This window comes from Mesoplodon densirostris, chromosome 2, assembly GCF_025265405.1.
Source record: "Mesoplodon densirostris isolate mMesDen1 chromosome 2, mMesDen1 primary haplotype, whole genome shotgun sequence".
In the NCBI taxonomy this organism is placed as follows: domain Eukaryota; kingdom Metazoa; phylum Chordata; class Mammalia; order Artiodactyla; family Ziphiidae; genus Mesoplodon; species Mesoplodon densirostris.
In genome coordinates, this window is record NC_082662.1 from 9,174,811 (window position 1) to 9,196,417 (window position 21,607).

A 21,607-nucleotide genomic window follows, 5' to 3' on the forward strand; every position below is an offset into this window, starting at 1 on the left:
TCGCCTCACCCGTCTGCAGCCACTCCCCGTCCCCGTCCCAAGCTCGAGAGGGCCACGTGACACTCCCGAGGCCAGTCACGTGAGGCGCGGATCCTGGGTGGGAGGGGGTTGGCGGAGGGGTCCAGAGTGGCAGTAAAGGAGGAAGATGGCGGGGTGCAGGGGGTCCCTGTGCTGCTGCTGCAGGTGGTGCTGCTGCTGCGGTGAGCGTGAGACCCGCACCCCCGAGGAGCTGGTAAGAAACGGGTGGAGCCGGGCTGGGGAGGGGGCGGTTGCTAAGGACGGCGAGAGGCGTTGCCGGGGGTGGGGCCGGGCCGAGCTGGGCCCGCAGGTGGCAGCGGGTGGGGCCTGGGGACCGCAGCCTGGGCTCTCGAAGCATCTGCCCGGCTTCACGTGCCCAAGTCTTGGGTCATTTCTCAGAACCCCTCCCTGGAATCTGAGGGAGAGCCCAGGCCAGCTTCAGTTAATCCCATCCTTATTTTTTTTATTTCTATCTGAAAGGAGTTTTGAATGAAACGAGCGTTTTCGGAGTGAGCCCCCTCGCTGGACTTTGTGCATATCATGCAGCTGGCTTAGTTTTTCCAGCCCTTTCTCACTCTATCCCTCACCCTTTCTGGGTCATTGATAATCCAGCGTCCCTCTGCAAAGCACCCTGGGAAAATTGAAGTTGTTGCGTCCCCAGAGTTGACAAGTCCCTCCTGATTTCAGACTTGGCACGTTATCAGACGGAACCTGAACTCTTTCCCCTTTCCCCTTTAAACTGGCAAGTGACATCTTTGAAGTGTCCTGAAGATGAGAAGTTATTTGGAGAATGTATAAGTAGAATGAAGCGCTCACCTGATGACTGTAGGTCCCCACCACATCACCCCCATCCCAAAAGGTTTTTTTTTTTTCTTTTTTTTAGGTCTTGTTCCCATTTGATGATAATGGCCCCAGATGATTTAGAAACTAGTAGCTGGTTTCAGTAAATACTTCTGCCTCTTTCCACTTTTAAAACCATTAAAAAGGTCTTCCTTCTCTGGATCTGTTTTTCTAGACCATCCTTGGAGAAACACAGGAGGAGGAGGATGAGATCCTTCCAAGGAAAGACTATGAGGTAAGATTCTTAGATGCTGTCTTGGGTAACATAAGTAGTGAGTGACCTGCTCACTTCAGAGCGAAGCATTAGGATTCCAACCAGAGATGCTCTTTGACCTTCTCTCCCGGGGAGTGAGTGGGTAAGATGTAACTTCTTTGTGGGAAGGGGCCTGTTTAAGAAGCCCTTTTCTCACCTCAGCCCCAAAGCAGGGTCTTGGGTGTGTCCCCAGGCTCTCATAGATCTGTGGCACCTTAACCTGGATAGAGCATGTGTTTGCCATTAGACTGTTTGCTTTTTTTTTTTTTTTAAAGAATCAATTTAATTTTATTTATTTTTTGTTGCACTGGGTCTTTGTTGCTGCATGCGGGCTTTCTCTAGTTGCGGAGAGCAGGGGCTACTCTTTGTTGCAGTACACGGGCTTCTCATTGCCATGGCTTCTCTTGTTGCAGAGCACGGGCTCCAGGCGTGCAGGCTTCAGTAGTTGTGGCACGCGGGATCAGTAGTTGTGGCTCATGGGCTCTAGAGCGCAGGCTCCGTAGTTGTGGCACACAGGCATAGTTGCTCCACAGCATGTGGGATCTTCCTGGACCAGGGATTGAACCCATGTCCCCTGCATTGGCAGGCAGATTCTTAACCACTGTGCCACTAGGGAAGTCCCTGTTTGCTTTTTTACAACTTGTAGAGACCCAGAGTCAAAGCCACTGACAGTGTTTGCTCGTAACGGGTGTGGGCCAGGAGACCTTGCTTATCTTCTAAGAGAACTGAGTTTTCAGATGATTGTTTCCTGCCCAAGCAGCTTCTCTCAGAATTGTCAGTTCTTGGTTATAGTTCCGGATTTCAAGCATGGGACTCTGAAAGTCTGTGTGTGTGTGTGTTTGTGTGTGTGTGTGTGTGTGTGTGTGTGTAGTAAGGCCAGTGCTGCTGGAGTGCCTTTTATCATTTAATTAGTTTATAATGACATTTCTATGATTTTTGAAATGGCAGAAACAAGCCATGTTTGTGATAGAGGATTCGTAGATGATTTATAAAAAGAAGCTAGGGAAAAACCCATAACACTTCTCGTTAAAAGATGATTATTCACTTTACTAAACGTCCTTTTCCATGTTTTTTTCTTTTTTCTTTTTTTGTTTTAGTTTTTTTTACTTCCCTTCAATGACGATAATAGCTACTCTTTTTAAAATTAATTAATTAATTAATTAATTAATTTTGCTGTGTTGGGTCTTCGTTTCTGTGCGAGGGCTTTCTCTAGTTGTGGCAAGCTGGGGCCGCTCTTCATCGCGGTGCGCGGGCCTCTCACTATTGCGGCCTCTCTTGTTGCGGAGCACAGGCTCCAGACGCGCAGGCTCAGTAGTTGTGGCTCACGGGCCTAGCCGCTCCGTGGCATGTGGGATCTTCCTGGAACAGGGCTCGAACCCGTGTCCCCTGCATTAGCAGGCAGATTCTCAACCACTGCGCCACCAGGGAAGCCCCATGTTTTTTTCTTAAGTAACAAAGTGAGACTCTACTAAATACACTATTTTAACATGTTTTCCCCTCCCAGTTGATAAGAATTTTTGTAACAATAGATACTCTTCTATAATATCTTTCTAAATAGGGGAATAGCATTTCATTGTGCCACACTTTCTTTAATCTGACTTCTCTATATTATGAACTGAATCGTTGTGACCATCCTTTCTTGTTCATCCTTAATTGCTTCCTTAGGATCAATTCCAAGAAGTGGGCTTAGTCATGTCTATGTTTAGTGCTTTAAAGAAAATGTCAGGTAGACTTAAAAAAATCAATATCCTAGAGCAATAACATACCCAGACTAATTTTCTTTCTAATATTTTATCTTACTCTGGCTGTAGAATTTAGTGTAACTATTATGATTTATAGCTTCGCATGGAATTTTTTAAAAACTTTTATTGTAGAGAATTTCAAACATAGACAAAAATAGGCAGAACAGTAGACAAAAATAGGCAGAATAGTACATTGAAACCCCCTGTACTCATCACACAACTTCAACAGTCATTCAGCTCATGCCTAACCTTGTTTCATGTATGCTCCCATCCACTTCCCCCTTCCCACATTATTTTGAAGGAAATTCTATACATCACATCATTTCACCCATAAGTAATTCAGTGCATATCTCTAGTATATGAAGACTTTTTTTTAGCATAACCCAATACCATTTTCATACCTAAGAAATTCACGATAATTCCTTGATATCAAATAACCAGTGTTCAGATTTTCCGGTTGTCTTATAAACGTCATATGTACTTTTTTTTTTTTTTTTTTTTTTTGCTGTACGCGGGCCTCTCACTGCTGTGGCCTCTCCCGTTGCGGAGCACAGGCTCCGGACACACAGGCTCCGCGGCCATGGCTTGCGGGCCCAGCCGCTCCGCGGCATGTGGGATCCTCCGGGATCGGGGCACGAACCCGTGTCCCCTGCATCGGCAGGCGGACTCTCAACCACTGCGCCACCAGGGAAGCCCCATATGTACTTTTTAATAGTTTGTTTGAATCAGGTTCCAGATGAGGTCCTCACATTGCATTTGTGTGATACATCTTTTAAGTCAAGTAGGTTTAAGATGAAGTAGATTCCACCTTCATCTTTTTTTTCTCCCCTTGCAATTGACTTAACAAAATAATTTTAGGAGTCTAGAACTTGCCAGCTGTACCACAGTGGTATAGTGTAATGTGCTGCTCTGATGTGAGTGCATTTAATCAATGAAAAAGCACTGTATCCACTGATGTATCGTCTCGTATTTCTTAAATATTTGTTTGCTTGTACATAGTTGAGAGACTTGCAGGAATTAGTATAAGACAGTCCATATTGTGCTGTCACCTTGCATTCCCTCATTGAGCCTGAGCCTGGTGATACCATCCTGTTCCTATGACTGACACTGTCTCAGCCTTCATCCTACTCCTGGGAGCTCACTAAGGCATCTGTGCTCCATTGACCTACTGTTCCCCCAGCTCCTTCACTCCTTTCACTATATTGCACTCATATTTGTAATGCATTTCCTTTCAGCTGATATGCATATTTATGTAAATTTTATGGGCTAATGTTCTTTTGTGTGAGTCGTTAATATTTCTCAGTTAACCATCTCTGCATATGAGCTTCTTGAGAGCATTTGCTATGTGTAAGAGCAAATTTAGCTAGGCACGTGATCAGGAAAGTCTGCCCAGATTTTATTTATGAGGGATCAACTAGAAAACCTTTCTTTTGAAGCTCTTTCTAAGATGTGTTCTTTCTTGCCTTAGAAAGAGTTCATTGCACATACTTGACTCTTTGATAAGTTAGGGGGTCTTACAAGATGTTAGAGTCCCTGTTGCTTTTTTTTTTTTTTTTTAATTGAGGTTTTTGGGTTTTTTTATAAATTTATTTATTTATTTTTGACTGTGTTGGGTCTTTGCTGCCGCACCAAGGCTTTCTCCACTTGCAGTGAGCCGGGGCTACTCTTTGCTGTGGTGCGCGGGCTTCTCATTGCAGTGGTTTCTCTTGTTGTGGAGCACGGGCTCTAGGCGTGTGGGCTTCAATAGCTGTGGCCTGCAGGCTCAGTAGTTGTGGCTCGTGGGCTCTAGAGTGCAGGCTCAGTAGCTGTGGCACACGGGCTTAGTTGCTCCGCGGCATGTGGGAATCTTCCCGGACTAGGGCTTGAACCCGTGTCCCTTGCATTGGCAGGCGGATTCTTAACCACTGAGCCACCAGGGAGGTCCCTAGAGTCCCTGTTTTGACATCTGTTTTCATTATAAGTGGTTTGAATAATAACAACTCCCTATTTGTGGGATGGACCATTACCAAACAGTATTGTTTTCATATGGGTCACAGAGCCTGTAGTGCCTTTTTGAGTTAGAAAAAGGCACCCCTCAGAGCTGGGAGGACTTAGAATAAAAGGCCTCCCCCTCTGAGCCATTGCAGCACCCCAGCTAAAGGCCCATTGAAGGTGCTTTTTGTGTGAGCACTAAGGTGCCCTTCCTGAGTGAATTTGGCCTACATCTCAGTTCCCATATGCCCTCATGGCCAGATGGCATTTTTGCTCATAACCATGGGCAGCAGCCCTGCAGGCCACCTATGCAAATTGTATTTTTAAGAAAGTTCTTAGTTCCCCAACCCAAAGAGCAACATATACAGCAGAAATAAAAAGGAAGTTAGTCATGACAAAGGAGAAGTAACAATATCAGGTTTTAATAACAGATCATATAGTTCATTGGTACCTGTTTACCAAGTGTCAAGCTTTCAGCTAATTTATTAAAAAAAAAAAAAAAAGATTGGTGTTCTGGTGTTGCATTTGTTTCTAAATGTCCTTTTAACAGCTTTATTGAGCCATAATTCACATGCTATACAATTTACCCATTTAAAATGTACAGTGCAATTTTTTTTTTGCTTTTTTTTAAAGGAATTTTGCCTTTTTAAAAAATTTATTTATTTATTTATTTATTTATTTATTTATGGCTGTGTTGGGTCTTCGTTTCTGTGTGAGGGCTTTCTCTAGTTGCCGCAAGTGGGGGCCACTCCTCATCGCGGTGCGCGGGCCTCTCACTATCGCGGCCTCTCTTGTTGCGGAGCACAGGCTTCAGACGCGCAGGCTCAGTAATTGTGGCTCACGGGGCTAGTTGCTCCGCGGCATGTGGGATCTTCCCAGACCAGGGCTCGAACCCGTGTCCCCTGCATTGGCAGGCAGACTCTCAACCACTGCGCCACCAGGGAAGCCCCAGTGCAGTGTTTTTTTAGTATATTCACAGAGTTGTGCAATCATCGAAGCAATTGCAGAACATTTTCATCACCCGGAGAGAAACCATGCACCTGTTAGCAGTCACCGCCCATTCTTCTTGCCCCTGACTGTAGGCAACCACTAATCTACTTCCTATCTTTATACCTTTGCCTATTCTGGACATCTACAAGCGTTTTCTTTTTTTTTTTTTTTTTTTTAATTTTATTTATTTAATTTATTTATTTTTGGTCTTCGGTGCTGCATGCGTGCTTTCTCTAGTTGCTGCGAGCAGGGGCTACTCTTTTTTTATTATTTATTTATTTATGGCTGTGTTGGCTTTTCGTTTCTGTGCGAGGGCTTTCTCTAGTTGTGGCAAGTGGGGGCCACTCCTCATCGCGGTGCGCGGGCCTCTCACTATTGCGGCCTCTCTTGTTGCGGAGCACAGGCTCCAGACGCGCAGGCTCAGTAATTGTGGCTCACGGGGCTAGTTGCTCCGCGGCATGTGGGATCTTCCCAGACCAGGGCTCGAACCCGTGTCCCCTGCATTAGCAGGCAGATTCTCAACCACTGCGCCACCAGGGAAGCCCTACAAGCGTTTTCAATGTTTATGGAGTCATAGTGTTATTAGACAGAACCATCAAGCAAATAATTAATTGCCAGTGATTTTTATATATATTTGGTATGAAGGATAGTCATAGTTTCAACATGTTCATTTTTTTCTGTTCCTAGAATGTGATGTCAGTTAATTGATTAAAAAATATATACATGTGTGTGTATATATGCACACACACATATACACGAACATATGTGTGTGTATACATACAGCTGACCCTGAACAACACAGGTTTAAACTGCTCAGGTCCACTTATATGCAGGTTTTTTCCAATAAATACAGTGCCTGTATTTTCATTTTACAGATATTTAAATTAACTAAGTGTGGGGAAAACTTTGTGTTCCATTAGAGATCACAGTATGTGGAATCAAAAGAACTGGTATCCAAACTGTTTCAGCTTCTTGCCCTTGGGTGAGTCATTTATCAGTTTCTTCATTTTTGAGGCAGAAACAGCAAAATTCGGATTTTCGACTGTGTGGGAAGTCGCTTCCCCTAACTCCTACGTTGTTCAGGGGTCTACTATATGTACGTATATGTGTAGAATATGTATGTGTATACATATATAATCATTAAATACATACGTACATAGCACAGGGAGATCAGCTTTGTGATCACCTAGAGGGGTGGGATAGGGAGGGTGGGAGGGAGGGAGACGCAAGAGGGAAGAGATATGAGAACATATGTATATGTATAACTGATTCACTTTGTTATAAAGCAGAAACTAACACACCATTGTAAAGCAATTATACTCCAATAAAGATGTTAAAAAAATTTTTTTTAAATAAATACATATATATATTTAGTCATTCACGGATGGGTCTAGTTTCCCAGCAGAAGTATAGTTTACAGATTGGGGTTTTTTTGTTTTGTAATCAGGAAAACAATTTTGTTTCTAATATAAAAAGTACACCATGTTTGCTGGGAGAATTTTAAATCATATCCAGATGTGAATGCCTCCTAAAACACCAGAGAGAACCACTGTTAACAGTTTTCCCAAATGTTTTGCATTGTATGCTGACATACAAATCTTAATTTTATTTAATCAAAATAGGATTATATTATACATTTTATTCTGCATCTGCCTTTATTTATTTATTTTGCATCTTGCCCTTTTTACTTAATTTTTGCACATTTTCCCCATCTGTCTTTGTAGACCTGTCAGAATTATTTTATGGCTATATAGTCTTCTGTATTAGGGTGGATGATAACGGATTTAATCAGTCACCTGTTGTTACTCCAGGACCCTTTAAAAAAAGGAATTTGGACGTTGGGTAGTCATATAAATGGAAAAAACTGTCACGTGTCACACCTGTGTTTGTTTGGCTGACTCTGAACTCCTGCCTGGAAGTGTGGCCACCGGGCCAGTGTCCAGTTTGTTCACTAGCTGACGTGTAGGTAGCATCAGGTTATGGGGAGAGAGCACCCAGAAGACTGTTTTCCTTTGGTGCCGAACTGCTGCTTCTCATGCAAGATGTAGAAATAAAATTATTTCCTTTGAATTGTTTCTTGAAATGACTCTGGCCCACCTGCAAAGCGTTTGCAGAACAGCTGTGTTCTGCAAAGTTTAAGGAAAACAGTCTCCACGTTTGTCTCGAGACTAATCTCCTTTTCACAGACACGAACTGCAGAAAAAACTTAAAATTAGAACTTTCTAAATTAATTTGGTTCTGGTTAATTGAAGTATTTGTTCATCTAATAGAGTAAGTTGAGTAACACTAGTGACAGCTGAAGGTCTTTTAATGTTTGGCAGAAACAGGACACTTAAAAATACGTAGTTTAAAACTTCTTGGGACTTCCTGGTGGTGCAGTGGTTAAGAATCTGCCTGCCAATGCAGGAGACAAGGGTTTGAGCGGGAAGATCCCACATGCCGTGGAGCAGCTAAGCCCATGTGCCACGACTACTGAGCCTGAGCTCTAGAGCCCGCGCGCCACAACTGCTGATGCCCACGCGCCTAGAGCCCGTGCTCCGCAACAAGAGAAGCCACCGCAGTAAGAAGCCCGCGCACCGCAACTAGAGAAAGCCTGTGCGCAGCAACAAAGACCCAAAACCGCCAAAAATTAATTAATTGATTAATTTAATTTTATTAAAAATAAAACAAAAAACTTCCTAAAGCATGAGGTATACACCTAAAGCAGTGCTGCTGAAATGTCCGTATAAAGCACAGATTGCGATACTGCAGGTCTGAGGGGGCCGAGGGTGTGCGTTTCTAACAAGTGCCTCCTGGGTGCTGCTGTGCCATCTGTGCTTTGAGTGGCAGGAACCGGGAGTTTTATCCCTTTCCAGGTTTTGGTAATTCTTCCTATTGGCTTGTGACTTTTTTTTTTTTTTTTTTTTTTTTTTTTAACTCACACGCGTCCCTCTTTCAGAGTTTGGATTATGATCGCTGTATCAATGACCCTTACCTGGAAGTTTTGGAGACCATGGATAATAAGGTGAGTCCCTTATTGATCTCTTGGGACCAAGTAGGTCTTAGGACAGCTTCTTTTTCTGTTCTAAATACTCAAGTAAACTTCTTTACCCCTTGGCCTCTTAACCCTTTTCATGAGATATCTGCATTTATTACTTAGTCCTTCAACCTGCCAACCAGAGTGCCCACTGCCAGTGCTCCTGGCCCGGCCCTTAGCGTTCTTCATTCCTGCATTGTAAAGCACCTGCCACCCCAGACATCATCACCGTGCTTGCTGTCCGGATGGGATTTAGTCTAAAACTGGTTGGCTGAGATGTATTCCCTCCCTGCTGTCATCGTAAGCCTGCAATAAATGGAGTCATTTTTTTCCTTTGTGAACAGAAAGGTCGCAGGTATGAGGCGGTGAAGTGGATGATGGTGTTTGCCATTGGAGTCTGCACAGGGCTGGTGAGCAGGCGGGGCGTGGGGAGACGATGGGCCAAGGGGCGGAGGGGGTCAGAGGGCAAGCTCCAGCCGGCGAATAAGTTGTTTGTCTTTATGACAGAGACTGCCTTCCCCTCCCCGCCGCTCCTTTTTTTAAAATCATAATCCTGACACTTTTTCATACTTCTCTTGCCACGCAACTCTGATGCCCTGTAACGCATGCAAAGGCTTTTTGAACCTGCATTTGGAAAGAGCGGAGCAGGCCCTCACACATCACTGTACTGTTCCTCTCCAAGCACCGGTGGTCTTCCTTGGTCTCCGATCTTTTTTACCATCCTTTTCCCTCTGTGCTTTAACTCTCCTTCTGAGAACTTAACTGCACCTCTTTCTTTTGTGCTTGGAGGGGCTGTGGCGCCAGGCTCCGGTGGGACCCTCCTGTAGCCACAGTGACTAAGGAAAGCCTGTTCACGCGTGGCCTGTTGGTAACATTGGTACAGGTGACCAGCGAGAACAGGCAGTGGGGGGAAGGGGCGGTGCCTCAAGGGGAGTGCCTGTGACAGCGGGGAGACCTGGGTGACCGCCCACGTGCTCTTCACAGGTGGGTCTCTTCGTGGACTTCTTTGTACGGCTCTTCACCCAGCTCAAGTTCGGAGTGGTGCAGGCGTGTATCCTTTTCACGGGTCTTGGTGTTTCCGGACGTCAGCAGTTGCTGACTCTGCTTTCCTGTCTAGAAGTGAGTCTAACAGCAGACGTGATCTTTGAAGAGCTACGTATTAGCCACTTGGGTTTGAGGTTTTTCATTATCATCGAAGGACATGAGAGGAAGACTTTAATAGAGAGGTGCTCATGTTCATGGTTAGTAAGACATGAAGCACAGATGCCTGTTCTGCCTGATCAATCTATGAATTCATGTGGTTCCGATGGAAATTCCAATAGATTTGTTGCTGGAACTCGAAAAGTCTCTTCCTAAATTTGTGTGGAATAGTAAAGAGCCCAAAGTAGCTGAGACAGTTTTGAACAACAGACAGGGAACTAGCCATACTAGATGTCAAGACATATCATTTAAGATACAGTCATTGAAACAGTATCATATTGGTGCAGGAATACCCAATTAGACCAGTGGGAAATAATAGAGAAGCAGAAACTGGCCCACACATGTGGAGATGTGGTGACTGACAGAGTTAGTGTTATAAATTAGTGAGGAAGGATGGATTAGTTAATAAAAGATGCTGGGACATCAGTTATCCACCTGGAAAAATACAAAATTAGATTCTTTGTACTATAAATTAATTCCAGATTAAAGATGTCAATAGGTGAAACAAAACTTGAAGAGACTATGTAATGTTGAGAGTACAGAATAATTTCTAAGGGCTCCAGGAGGCACAGAGTGAAGGGGAAAAGCTCAATAAACTTGACCACATCAAAGTAAATATTCTGTTTATACACACACCAAAAAAACCCCAAACAGCAATAAAACACCATAACTAAACTGAAAAACAAGTTTACAGCCTAGGAGAGGTTGTTCCCATGCATTTAAGAGACAAATAATTAGTATCCAGAATAGAGGGAGAACTGCAACTCAGTAAGAAAAAAGCCCAAACAGCCCAATAGAAAAACAAGCAAAGGATGTGAACAGGCAATTCTCAGAAGAGGAAAATTAGCCGGTAAATAAACCTGTGGAAAAGTGCTCACCTCACCACCAGCAGGGAAATGAAAATTAAATACATAGGAAGGTGCACCTTCCTGACTCCTGAGTTTCTGTTCTAAATGTGACCCTCAGACATGCACAGAGATGTTCATTGCAGCTCTGTGATTGCAAAGGATTGAAATCACACCAAATGGGAGAGTGGGAAAATTGATGTTCACATGATACAGTTTTATGCAGAAGTCAAAATAAATGAACCAGAGCTTTTATATCAACATGACTAATTCTCAGAAAGCGTTGAGGGAGAGAAAAAAGGCAGCTGTAGAATGTGCATCAAGTGCAATTGCCATTGTTTTAATTTTAGAAGCACCTAGAACAATGTGGATGCACATGGAAACTTGCAGGGGAGGATGCGCAAGAGTTTCAGCTTAGTGGTTTCTTCCAGGAGAGACAGAGGGAAACAGAAAGGGTTTTGTTGTTGTCGTTGTTGTTTTTAATGGTATCTGATGTTTTCATTTTAAAAAAATACCTGGAGCAAATGTGGCGTAACACTGAGATTTGTCAAGGCATGGGCTGTGGGAGTACAGGTGTCTGTACCTTACCTCTCATAACGTTTTAAGTATTTCATAGTTTAAAAATGGTTCCTAATGTAGGAGGCATCTCAGGCAGTTGTGTTTTTTTTAAGTTTATATACGGAGAACAGGAAGGTGTGCAGTAAGCAGCCACCATGCTTCAGGAGAGTGACGTGCTTTACTTCAAGTGACGGTAGGACCGCCCCAGCTAGCGGGCACAGTTTCCTTAACCCCATGTCTGTAGCGGTGGAGGAGTGCAGCCAGAAAGGCTGCCTCGCCCTGTCCCTCCTTGAACTCTTGGGTTTCAACTTGACTTTTGTCTTCTTCGCGAGCCTTCTTGTCCTAATTGAGGTGAGGTGGTGGGGTGTTGCCTTTTTGCTCATGAGGTTTTGCGCTCATTTTCTCCATCTCCATTTTTGAAATGTCAAGAAACTGATTTAGACTTCGAATATAGATTCCCATAGAAAAAGTGGTCTCTCGTTCACTTAGAGATGTTTTCTGAAAGTGGTTTCAGCCTCTGGTGAGATTAAAGAGGAACAATCCAGACGAGGAGGTTGGTTCTCGACCTTGGTAGCACATTAGAAATACCTGGGGAATGGTAAAAATGACTTTAAATAACTTTAAAACACTTCAGACTTAAATACTTTAAACTTTAAAAGACTTTAAAATAACTTTAAAAGTGACTGATACCCAGCTTAGACGAATGAGGTAAGACTCTTCGGTAGTGAAGCCTGGCATCGATTGTTGAAAGGCCCCCCCAGGTGATGCTGAATCACCAGGAACTTGCTAGAAATGCATCAGACCTACTGAGTCAGAAGCCCGGGGGGCAGGGGCAGCCTCTGGTTTCACAGGCCCACGGGGGGCAGGGGGGTGGGTGCTGCTCTGGTGAAGAGGGTCAGTTCGCTGTCTTTAGTGAGGCTGTCCAGGGTGAACCGTAGGCCCAGTGGAGTCTGAGTTTCTGGGTGTCCCTGCTCTCCCCATCAGCCAGTGGCAGTGGGTTCTGGGATACCCGAGATCAAATGCTATCTGAATGGTGTGAAGGTGCCCGGAATCGTGCGTCTCCGGACCCTCCTCTGCAAAGTCTTTGGAGTGCTGTTCAGTGTGGCTGGAGGTAAGGAGCGTCTTTCTGACCTTTATCCTTGAAGCGTTCAAGGGGCGAAGATGACAAGAAGCATCATGTGTGTACACTGAGTAGGTTCGGATTTGAAGGCCCCGGCCTCAAACGGGTTTCTTCACTGTTTGTTGATGGGTTATTTTTTAAATGCAGACGCTGTGAATTAGTTACCATTCAGAGATATCTGACCAGCACACCACTGAGTCTTGAAGTAGAACGAATGTCTAATTGGTTTGTGGAGTTGGCTTTTAGCAAAGTCGGCAAGTTTTTGTGCCAGATAGTAAATATTTTAGACTTTGTGGGCCAAGAGGCAAGAAAAGAAGCTAGTAGGTAGGTGCTTAAACTTACATAAACTTAAAATGTATCCATGTGAGAATGTAAAAACCATTCTGAGCTCTCTCAGCCTGTATAAAAACAGGCAGCAAGGCTGTCTTGGCCCACAGGCTATGGTTTGCTGACCCCCGATGTAGAATTTCAAGATTATTTTCTCCTGTTTGATGGGAATTTGACTCACTCTTTCTCGTACAAAGTCATAGGATCATCTTTGTTTTATAATTGTCAAGAGAAAGGTCTACGTAACAAAGGTCTCCTGACCCAGACCGTTCTGTGCTCACTGATGGCCTCCCCCTTTTCTACCTGTTCCAGGGCTCTTTGTGGGGAAGGAAGGCCCCATGATCCACAGTGGAGCAGTGGTAGGGGCTGGCCTCCCGCAGGTAAGGGTTGATGGTCTGCGGGGGCGGGTTACCCCTGTGCGTGGGCCTCCTGCGCAGGGGCGTGTCTGTGGTTGAATTTGGAAAAAATCCATCGGGAGCATCCCAGCAAGGCTTCGGAATCTCCTGTCACTTTGGGTTGACGAGTAAACGATGTGGTCTATCTCCCAGGAGAGCAGGTAGCTGGTATCTCGAGGCTTTCACGAGGCCTTGCTGAGTCCTAGGAGTAGGAATGGGACAGAGAGAAAGTCTGTTCAAATGAAAGTCACCCGGTGCTCCCACAGCCTTTGCCGAGCACGTCCACACAGGGTGGCTTTGTGGAGCACCTCAGGAGAGGCTGGAAGCCTTGGCTGAGATGGTCTCAGGTGCAGGTCTCCGCCGATTCCTTTGGAAGCAAATGCAGGAGTAACAGCTGCTGTTCATCAGCGTTAGTGCTGTCCGGGCCAGACTCTCATATGCTGGCTCCTTTCTTTAAAGCCACCTCAAGGGTTGAGTTGTCCTTATCATCTTCCATCTCAGAGGAGGAGCTGAGGCTTAGGGAGGCCAAGGAGCTCGCCCGGGACCCCATTCTCACGGGCTGATCCACGTGGAGAAGCCTCAGTTCCTTGTGAACTGTCACTTACAGACGTTTACATCTCATGTTCTAAGGGGAGGGAGTTGCTGTGCGGCGGCCTGAGATTTTGTCACGCAGGTTAAGAGTTGGCCCCCTTGGCCCTTCCCCGGTGACTGTACCCCGTTACGTCTGCAGCAGCTTTCAGTTCCACCCAACCCTTCGCTCAGCTCTTTCCCCTTTTCCTTTCGGACTTGCTCTCTATGTACAAAATGCGGTTTCTGAGGGACCTAGAAATTGGGGGGCAGGAAAAGCAGTTCCTCCCCGAAGCCACCTCTCTTCTCCCATCTGCTGCCCTGGACTCCTTCTCGCAGTCCCTGCCCAGACGCGCTCAGGCTACAGGGACTCCCTGGCGCTGTGGATGCCTGCGGCTTCGGGCCCCTCTCTGACTTTGTTTTCTCTTGTTCTAGTTTCAGAGCATCTCTTTACGGAAGATCCAGTTTAACTTCCCCTATTTCCGAAGTGACAGGTATGGAAAGGTTGGAAATTGGGGGTTTTTTTGAAAAAAACAAGCTGTTCATTTACTGCCACTGAGACCCTACACTTGCTCTAGTCCGACTCACACTCTCCCCTGCTGGGCGGGCTGCATGCAAAACCCGACCGTCCAGAAGGAGGTGGGCTTTGAATTATTCTTCTGAAGATTAGGAGCACAAGGGCCAAGCAGGCATCATGGCTTCCATTTTGTCATAACGTAAGGCCTAGAAGCATCTCAGACAACGAAGAATGTGGTCCAAGATCAAACATACGACCAGGAAAGTCCACAGGCATATTATCAAGAATGGAGTTTATTTGCTTGGTCAGCCGCGTCTCGGGGTTGGAAGGCTGCTTCTGGGCACTCTTCAGCCCATGGTATTTGCGTGTGTTACTGACCTGCACACCTGGCAAGGCCCTTGCAGTCAGGGGCCCAGGGTCCGGGTTGCGGTCCACCTTCTCGCCTTGGCGTTCCTGCCGGTCACTGTCACCTGCCCCTCTGCTCACAGCCACACTTGTACGTTTTCTCTGGTGCTGAGCTTTCTGGAAGGAAGGTCTGATGAGCCAGTGGCTCAGCGGTGACACCAGAACCCTCCAGTCTGCCTCCTGAGAATCCATGTTCAGAGTCGGCGGGCATCAGGGAGTCCCCCCACCTGGCGGAGCTCCTCCTGGGGAGAGCGTTTGGCTCGTAGGTGAACTGCGTTGGCTGCCGAGTTGCCTCCCCAGAGACCTGCGCTTCATGAGCCCTGACTGTTAGTGGGTCTCAAGATGTTAAAATGTCAGTGCATAAGGAGGTGAAAACTTGCCTTTTGCAGCCTGAGGGCTATTTCTCAGATAAACCGTCTCTCCTTTCTCTCCTCAGAGACAAGCGGGATTTTGTATCAGCAGGGGCAGCCGCCGGGGTCGCTGCAGCTTTCGGGGCCCCCATTGGGGGTACCTTGTTCAGTCTGGAGGAGGGCTCATCCTTCTGGAACCAAGGGCTCACGTGGAAAGTGGTGAGGAAGACCTTCCCCTGAGCTTAACCACACCCCCCAGATTTAAACTGGACACCTCTTACCCGTTACATTTACCAGTAGTTTTTTTTTTTTTTTCCTCTTTCACTGTTTACCAGAGTCATACTTTAAATACAGTTACAAATGTCTGAAAATAAGGGGAGCAGGAAAGGTGCACCACGCAAACACTCAGCAAAACAAGGCTGGTGTGGTCGTTTCTTCATGTTCAAGGAGACTTTGAGACAAGGGGAATCACCTTGAATCACAGTGAATGAGGGACGTTTCACCGTGATAAAAGGCTCCACTTAATCGATAGTTAACCTGTGCTTCTGATGAGACCAAGAGAGTTGACGTTACTGGACACTCCTTTGCTCTAGACGCCCATAACCTCCAAACTGTGGACTTTTCCATACTTCCCGTATTAACACCCTTCCCATCCTTAGTCAAGCTGCTGTTATTCTCTCCTGACGAACCATCCGACCCGATGGGTGAGACCGGCTGTGGTCCTGATGGGAACCCCCGTCTCCTCCCGCAGGGGAGCACGTTCTTCCTGTGGTCTTTACTGCTCCTTTTTTGGCACAGGGTCTGGTGCATAATAGGCTGTAAATGAATAGAGTCCTTCACAAAAGGCTGAATGAAAACTCCTAATAGCCTGATGGCCAACTTCTCACACTTGTGGTGTGTCTACTGCCGTGGTCACCAGGGCCCTGGGTCCAGACCTGGAGTTGGCCGGTCTCTGTGCAGAGCAGGAGGTTGGTGGGGACACGTCTGGGAGGAGGCAGGACCTGTCCCCACCAAGTGTTCTTGTTTTCTCACCTGTCCCCTAGCTCTTTTGCTCCATGTCTGCCACCTTCACCCTCAACTTCTTCCGTTCTGGGATTCAGTTTGGAAGTTGGGGTTCCTTCCAGCTCCCTGGATTGCTGAACTTTGGCGAGTTTAAGGTACGTTTTGTCCTTGCCCCCCAAATTTCTTTCTTGACCCGTGAAAATTGCTCTTAAGTACCAGAGAGAAGCTGTCAGAAGGGTAGGTGCGTCTCTGCCCCTGTCGTCTCCCGCATGCCCTGGGCTCAGTGTGGGCAGGATTCCAGCACTGCTTTGGCTCTCGCAGGGAGAAGGCAGGATCGCTTCTCGTCTCTGTCTTTTTCTGCTCCTGTCCCTTCCTGTTCTCATGGGCACTCTGTTTTTTCTCTCTCCCTCCCTTGCCCCTTCTCTCAGTGCTCTGACTCTGATAAAAAATGTCATCTCTGGACAGCTATGGACTTGGGTTTCTTCGTCGTGATGGGGGTCGTTGGGGGCCTCCTGGGAGCCACATTCAACTGTCTGAACAAGAGGCTCGCAAAGTACCGTATGCGAAACGTGCACCCGAAACCTAAGCTCGTCAGGTACCCACGCAGTCACCTCCCCTCCTGCCGTGGCCCCCCAGGCCCCGTGTGGACCGGGCCATCTCTCCTGGGGAATGGACCCCACTTTCCACACCAGCTTTCATGTCATGTCTAAGACTGAAAATGGAAATCTGTTTCTCAGATGGGCCAAAAGACTGAGGCTGAGCTTAATTTATATCAGAGCCGCTGGCTCACTCCCAGCCTCTCTGGACTTGGCCACCAGGACACATGACAAAGTCAGTATTGGCCCCGCCGCGGGGTGCACTCTCACGAGACTCTCACCCCAGAACTTAAAATGGAAGGCCTTTCATTCCTCGGAGAGAGATGATGTGGCCGCAGCAGCCCACGTTACTGGCTACCCACTTTTTACATGCAAATTGCTGGAATGCATCAAGTCACTGATAAATTCTGCACACGCGCTAACAGCAGGGGCTGCTCTGCATGCTCTTGGGGGGAAGGAGGGTTGGGGGTAGGCAGTTTTTGAGTTCCCAGGACCAGGTGACTTTTTATCCACAGTAACAGCTGTACTTTGCCTCCTAGAGTCTTGGAGAGCCTCTTGGTGTCTCTGGTGACCACCGTGGTGGTGTTTGTGGCCTCCATGGTGTTAGGAGAATGCCGACAGATGTCTTCCGCAAGTCAAGTCGGTAATGACTCCTTCCCACTCCAGGTAACCCTGGTGCACCTGCTACCTTTGTCCTACACACGCGAAGCAGAAGAATCCAGAAGTGTATGGCTTGCCTCGGTTTAGAGCTAATAGATGTGTTGGGTTCATTGTTCCACACCTGATTCAGATTGCCCGGGGTGGGGCGGCTGTTGTAGTAGTCTTTTTACCTAAGAGAGGATGTGCACCAAACTTTCTCTTTCTCACTTTTGTGAATAGTAGTAGTGTTTTTACCTAAGAGAGAATGTGCACCAAACTTTCTCACTTTTTTTTTTTTTTTAGGTGTTGGGGGTAGGAATTTATTTATTTATTTATTTTTGCTGTGTTGGGTCTTCGTTTCTGTGCGAGGGCTTTCCCTAGTTGTGGCAAGCGGGGGCCACTCTTCATCGCGGTGCGCGGGCCTCTCACTGTCGCGGCCTCTCTTGTTGCGGAGCACAGGCTCCAGATGCGCAGGCTCAGTAGTTGTGGCTCACGGGCCCAGCTGCTCTGTGGCATGTGGGATCCTCCCAGACCAGGGCTCGAACTCGCGTCCCCTGCATTAGCAGGCAGATTCTCAACCACAGCGCCACTAGGGAAGCCCTGTCTTTCTCACTTTCGTGAATAGTCCTGGCTCTCATAGAGGGGACTCCTCTCCCTCTCTCTCTCCCCCACGTCCCCCTCCCTCCTTCCTTCCCTCCCTCTCTCTCTTTGTTGAATGAAACTAATTGGAAACAGACGTTCAGGATGCTGACTGTCTGCTTCTCCTCCGAGCCTCAGTTTACTCTTCGACCCCCCCACCCCTGAAAGGTGCCCGCCAGCCTTACCCTCGGGATGTGAGAGGCACCCCTCAGACTGGAGAAAGGAATGCCTGCCTCAGGGCACACAGTGGTCCTGGCTCTTCTTGCATCTTCTAGTTTTTCTGGGTTTAGGTCATTTACTCGCATGCCTCCTGTTTGCATTTCTCCTTTTCCTTTCCTAGGAGTATGTGATGTTTTCTAGCACCTTTCCCCGAAAGAGCCGGTTGAGTGAGGTAGGCATTGGAGCTTACTGTACCCTGTGTTTTTCGGTCCAGTCCGGTGGATTTGAGAGCTGGCCTCTAGGGTGGAGGCTGGAGGTTCTCTAAGTACATGTCTTGTTGCCCCCGGGGAGCCACTCGAGTCCCTCTGAGCCCCTTTGGGCTTTTGTCTTGAGTGGCTGCCTCTTCTGTGTCCCCAGGAACAGTCAGTGAACGGCTAGAATGTACTAGGTCAGAGGTCAGCAAACTGCGGTCCATGGGCCAAATCTGGCCCTTGGCAACTGCTTGTTTTTGTGTAGCCCCCAAGCTAAGAATGGTTTTTACATTTTTAAAGTGTTGGGAAAAAAAAAAAGAAGAAGAACATGTAACAGAGACTGTATGTGACCTGCACAGCCTCAAATATTAACTGTCTGGCTCTTCACAGGAAAAGTTTGTTGATCCCTGTTACTGGCTATTCCCCAAGGCCACCTCGTTACCAGACCAGTATTTTCCAAAGTGTGTTCTAAGGAACACTGATACACGTGATTCAAGAGCAAACAAATGGAAAAGGATTCTGTGGTCAGATGGGTTAACCAGAGTTGAGTAGGTTTCTTTAATACAGGATTTCTCAGGGCCTTTGAAGTTCCAGTAAGTGTTAGGAATGTTTGGAATGTTTGTTGTGTGCCAGGTGTTCTACTAAGCACTGTACATACATGACCTCACTTAGTCCTTACCACTGCCACGTTGGCTAGTATTGTCCCCATTTTACAGATGAGAAAACTGAGGCAAACTGAGGCCTTGCCTGAGATCACCCAGCTAGTAATATATAGCATGAGGTGGGTATTATTCCCATTTCATAGATGAGGAAATGGAAGCTTCACAAAATGAAAGACCTTTCCCAAGGTCACTAGAGGGTGGCAGCGTGAGAGTCAAATCCGCCTGATCATGGAGGCTGTTCTCTGCTTTTCACAGATACACCGATTTCCAGCAAGTGCTGTGATACTTCTGTATGCGTTTGACCACAGGACTCTTTCCAGAGCACCTTCAGGACTAGGTTCCTCCAGGCATAGTTTGGGAAACACTGCATGTGCTGGTGATTAAGCGGTCGCCTCAGCTTGTCCCCCCTTCACTGTTCTGCACACGCGTCTCCTTTGCCAGCTCCTCCCTGCCAGGTTCTGCCGATAGGTGGCGCTCTCCTGTCTCCTACAGCAGCCTTCATCGGGCCGTGTTGCCCAGCCAGGTCCACCTGGTAGGGTTATACAAACCCATCACCTAGTATTGTTACAGGGTCCACATCAGGGCATCTTTACAGTGTCATTAATATCGATAGAATGGAATCCAGGAAAAGTCTGTCTGCATATGCTTAGTTAACTTTGCAAGAAACACTCTCTAATTGTTTGCCCAGTGAGAGGCGTGAGGTCTGCCCCCTGTGCTACTTGTACATCGCCAACCAGAAAACAGATACCCTCGCCCTATAATGAGTCCAGCAGTGCCCAGATCTCATCTGCTCACACAAAACGATGAAGAGAATGAGAGGGCTGGGATGTGGAGAAAATCTCTTCTCCCAGCTTGGGTTTTGTTCAGCCAGGTGGGAGAGGCAGCCAGGAGCGTGGCGTCTGCATCGGGCCTCATGTATGTGGGTTTTCTTCTGCAGCAAACTCGGGTGGAGGCTTTTTCCATTTGGGACAAAGTTGGGGCGTTAGGTTAGGCCGTGCCCTGGACTCTCCTCCGCGGATGCCTGTCCACTCCCGACCACTTGTCGGTCCCCTGCCTCGTCCTCCACCGTCCATGGTGCTCTGGGGCCAGGCTTCCCGCAGTACCACTGACAAAATCAGCCCTGGGAGAGAAGGCAGAGCCAGACCCTGGTGAACCCTAAGTGTAGTCACACGTTTGTTACAAACGTGCACGAACAGAGCCCTCCTCCTGACTCTTTCTCAAAACGCAAGGAATACACCGTCTCACGGTTGGCTGCTCTTGGGGATCGATCTTTTTCCTGCTGCCTGTTTAATTTACGGGTAAAGCTTGCACACCAGACTTTTTCGACCTCGCTGGAGACATCCCACTTGAAGTCTCAAATGCCCTACCCAGGGGCCCTTACTTGACTTTTTGATTCCTTTTTCTTAGGTCACATCAGAAGAAGTGAATTCCAGCATCAAGACCTTTTTTTGTCCCAATGAGACCTACAATGACATGGCCACACTCTTTTTCAACCCCCAGGAGTCTGGCATCCTTCAGCTTTTCCACCAGGATAGTGAGTATCCGGGAGGGTGGGGTTTGGGGCAGGGAACAAATGGTTACTCCTCTGTCAGACAGAGCCAGACATGCCCTTCATTCTGAGCGAGAACAGGGCTTTTTGTTGGTAACGCCAACCCAGACAGGATTGGGGTGTCTGCCTCCGGTGCTGGAGGTGAACCGGTCAGGGCGCAGAAGGACCTGGTGGGAGCCAACGCAGTCTGGTGGGCCTTGGCAGGCATCTCAGTGGGACTCAGGTGGATCTGTTCTGGCTTTGCAGGTACTTTTAGCCCCATCACTCTGGCGCTGTTCTTCGTCCTCTATTTCATGCTTGCATGTTGGACTTACGGCATTTCTGTTCCAAGTGGCCTTTTTGTGCCTTCCCTGCTATGTGGAGCTGCTTTTGGACGTTTAGTTGCCAACGTTCTCAAAAGGTACTGTGTGTGTGTGTGTGTGTGTGTGCGTGCATGCGCCTGAGCGTGCACTTGAGTACGTATGCACAAGGGTGCAAATCATAACTCCCTCCCTCACCCCCAATATGATTCTAAGGCATGTTCTTGGTTTCTTTCTTCACCAGCTACATTGGATTGGGCCATATCTATTCGGGAACCTTTGCCCTGATTGGTGCTGCGGCTTTCTTGGGCGGGGTCGTCCGTATGAGCATCAGTCTCACGGTCATCCTGATTGAGTCCACCAACGAGATCACGTACGGCCTCCCTGTTATGATCACCCTGATGGTGAGCACGCCCCCCGTCTAGGCCTCCTTCAGATTCAGGGCCACGTTCTCCCACAGCAGCCTCTTTTCAAGCCTTTGCTTTGTGTTTCAGGTGGCCAAATGGACAGGGGACTTTTTCAATAAGGGCATTTATGACATCCACGTGGGCCTGCGAGGCGTGCCGCTTCTAGAATGGGAGACGGAGGTAGAAATGGACAAGTAAGGCCAGGATTTCTCTTCATGTCCTAGTTCCAGAATTTACAGACTTTAGGGCCCAGGAATGTTTGTATTAGGTAGGAAATGGTCATTCAGATT

General features: G+C 47.2%; 1 protein-coding gene across 3 annotated transcripts in view; it reads left to right on the forward strand.

Annotated features, from left to right (window-relative positions):
• The first annotated feature begins 118 nt into the window (after positions 1–118).
• CLCN6 (chloride voltage-gated channel 6) overlaps positions 119–21,607 on the forward strand; it is a 31,245-nt gene continuing 9,756 nt past the window's right edge. For all 3 annotated transcript variants that reach the window (XR_009531080.1, XR_009531081.1, XM_060088979.1), the window contains exons 1-17: positions 119–232; positions 1,034–1,093; positions 8,753–8,818; positions 9,175–9,240; positions 9,815–9,881; positions 11,678–11,784; positions 12,418–12,544; positions 13,193–13,260; positions 14,278–14,336; positions 15,201–15,333; positions 16,158–16,271; positions 16,545–16,711; positions 17,252–17,378; positions 20,470–20,596; positions 20,858–21,011; positions 21,155–21,314; positions 21,405–21,511. Coding sequence is in view for 1 of the 3 variants with exons in the window: in XM_060088979.1 (XP_059944962.1) it covers positions 146–232; positions 1,034–1,093; positions 8,753–8,818; positions 9,175–9,240; positions 9,815–9,881; positions 11,678–11,784; positions 12,418–12,544; positions 13,193–13,260; positions 14,278–14,336; positions 15,201–15,333; positions 16,158–16,271; positions 16,545–16,711; positions 17,252–17,378; positions 20,470–20,596; positions 20,858–21,011; positions 21,155–21,314; positions 21,405–21,511 (1,796 nt within the window). In the remaining 2 variants the exon portion in view is untranslated. The remainder of the gene's footprint in view (positions 233–1,033; positions 1,094–8,752; positions 8,819–9,174; positions 9,241–9,814; positions 9,882–11,677; positions 11,785–12,417; positions 12,545–13,192; positions 13,261–14,277; positions 14,337–15,200; positions 15,334–16,157; positions 16,272–16,544; positions 16,712–17,251; positions 17,379–20,469; positions 20,597–20,857; positions 21,012–21,154; positions 21,315–21,404; positions 21,512–21,607) is intronic.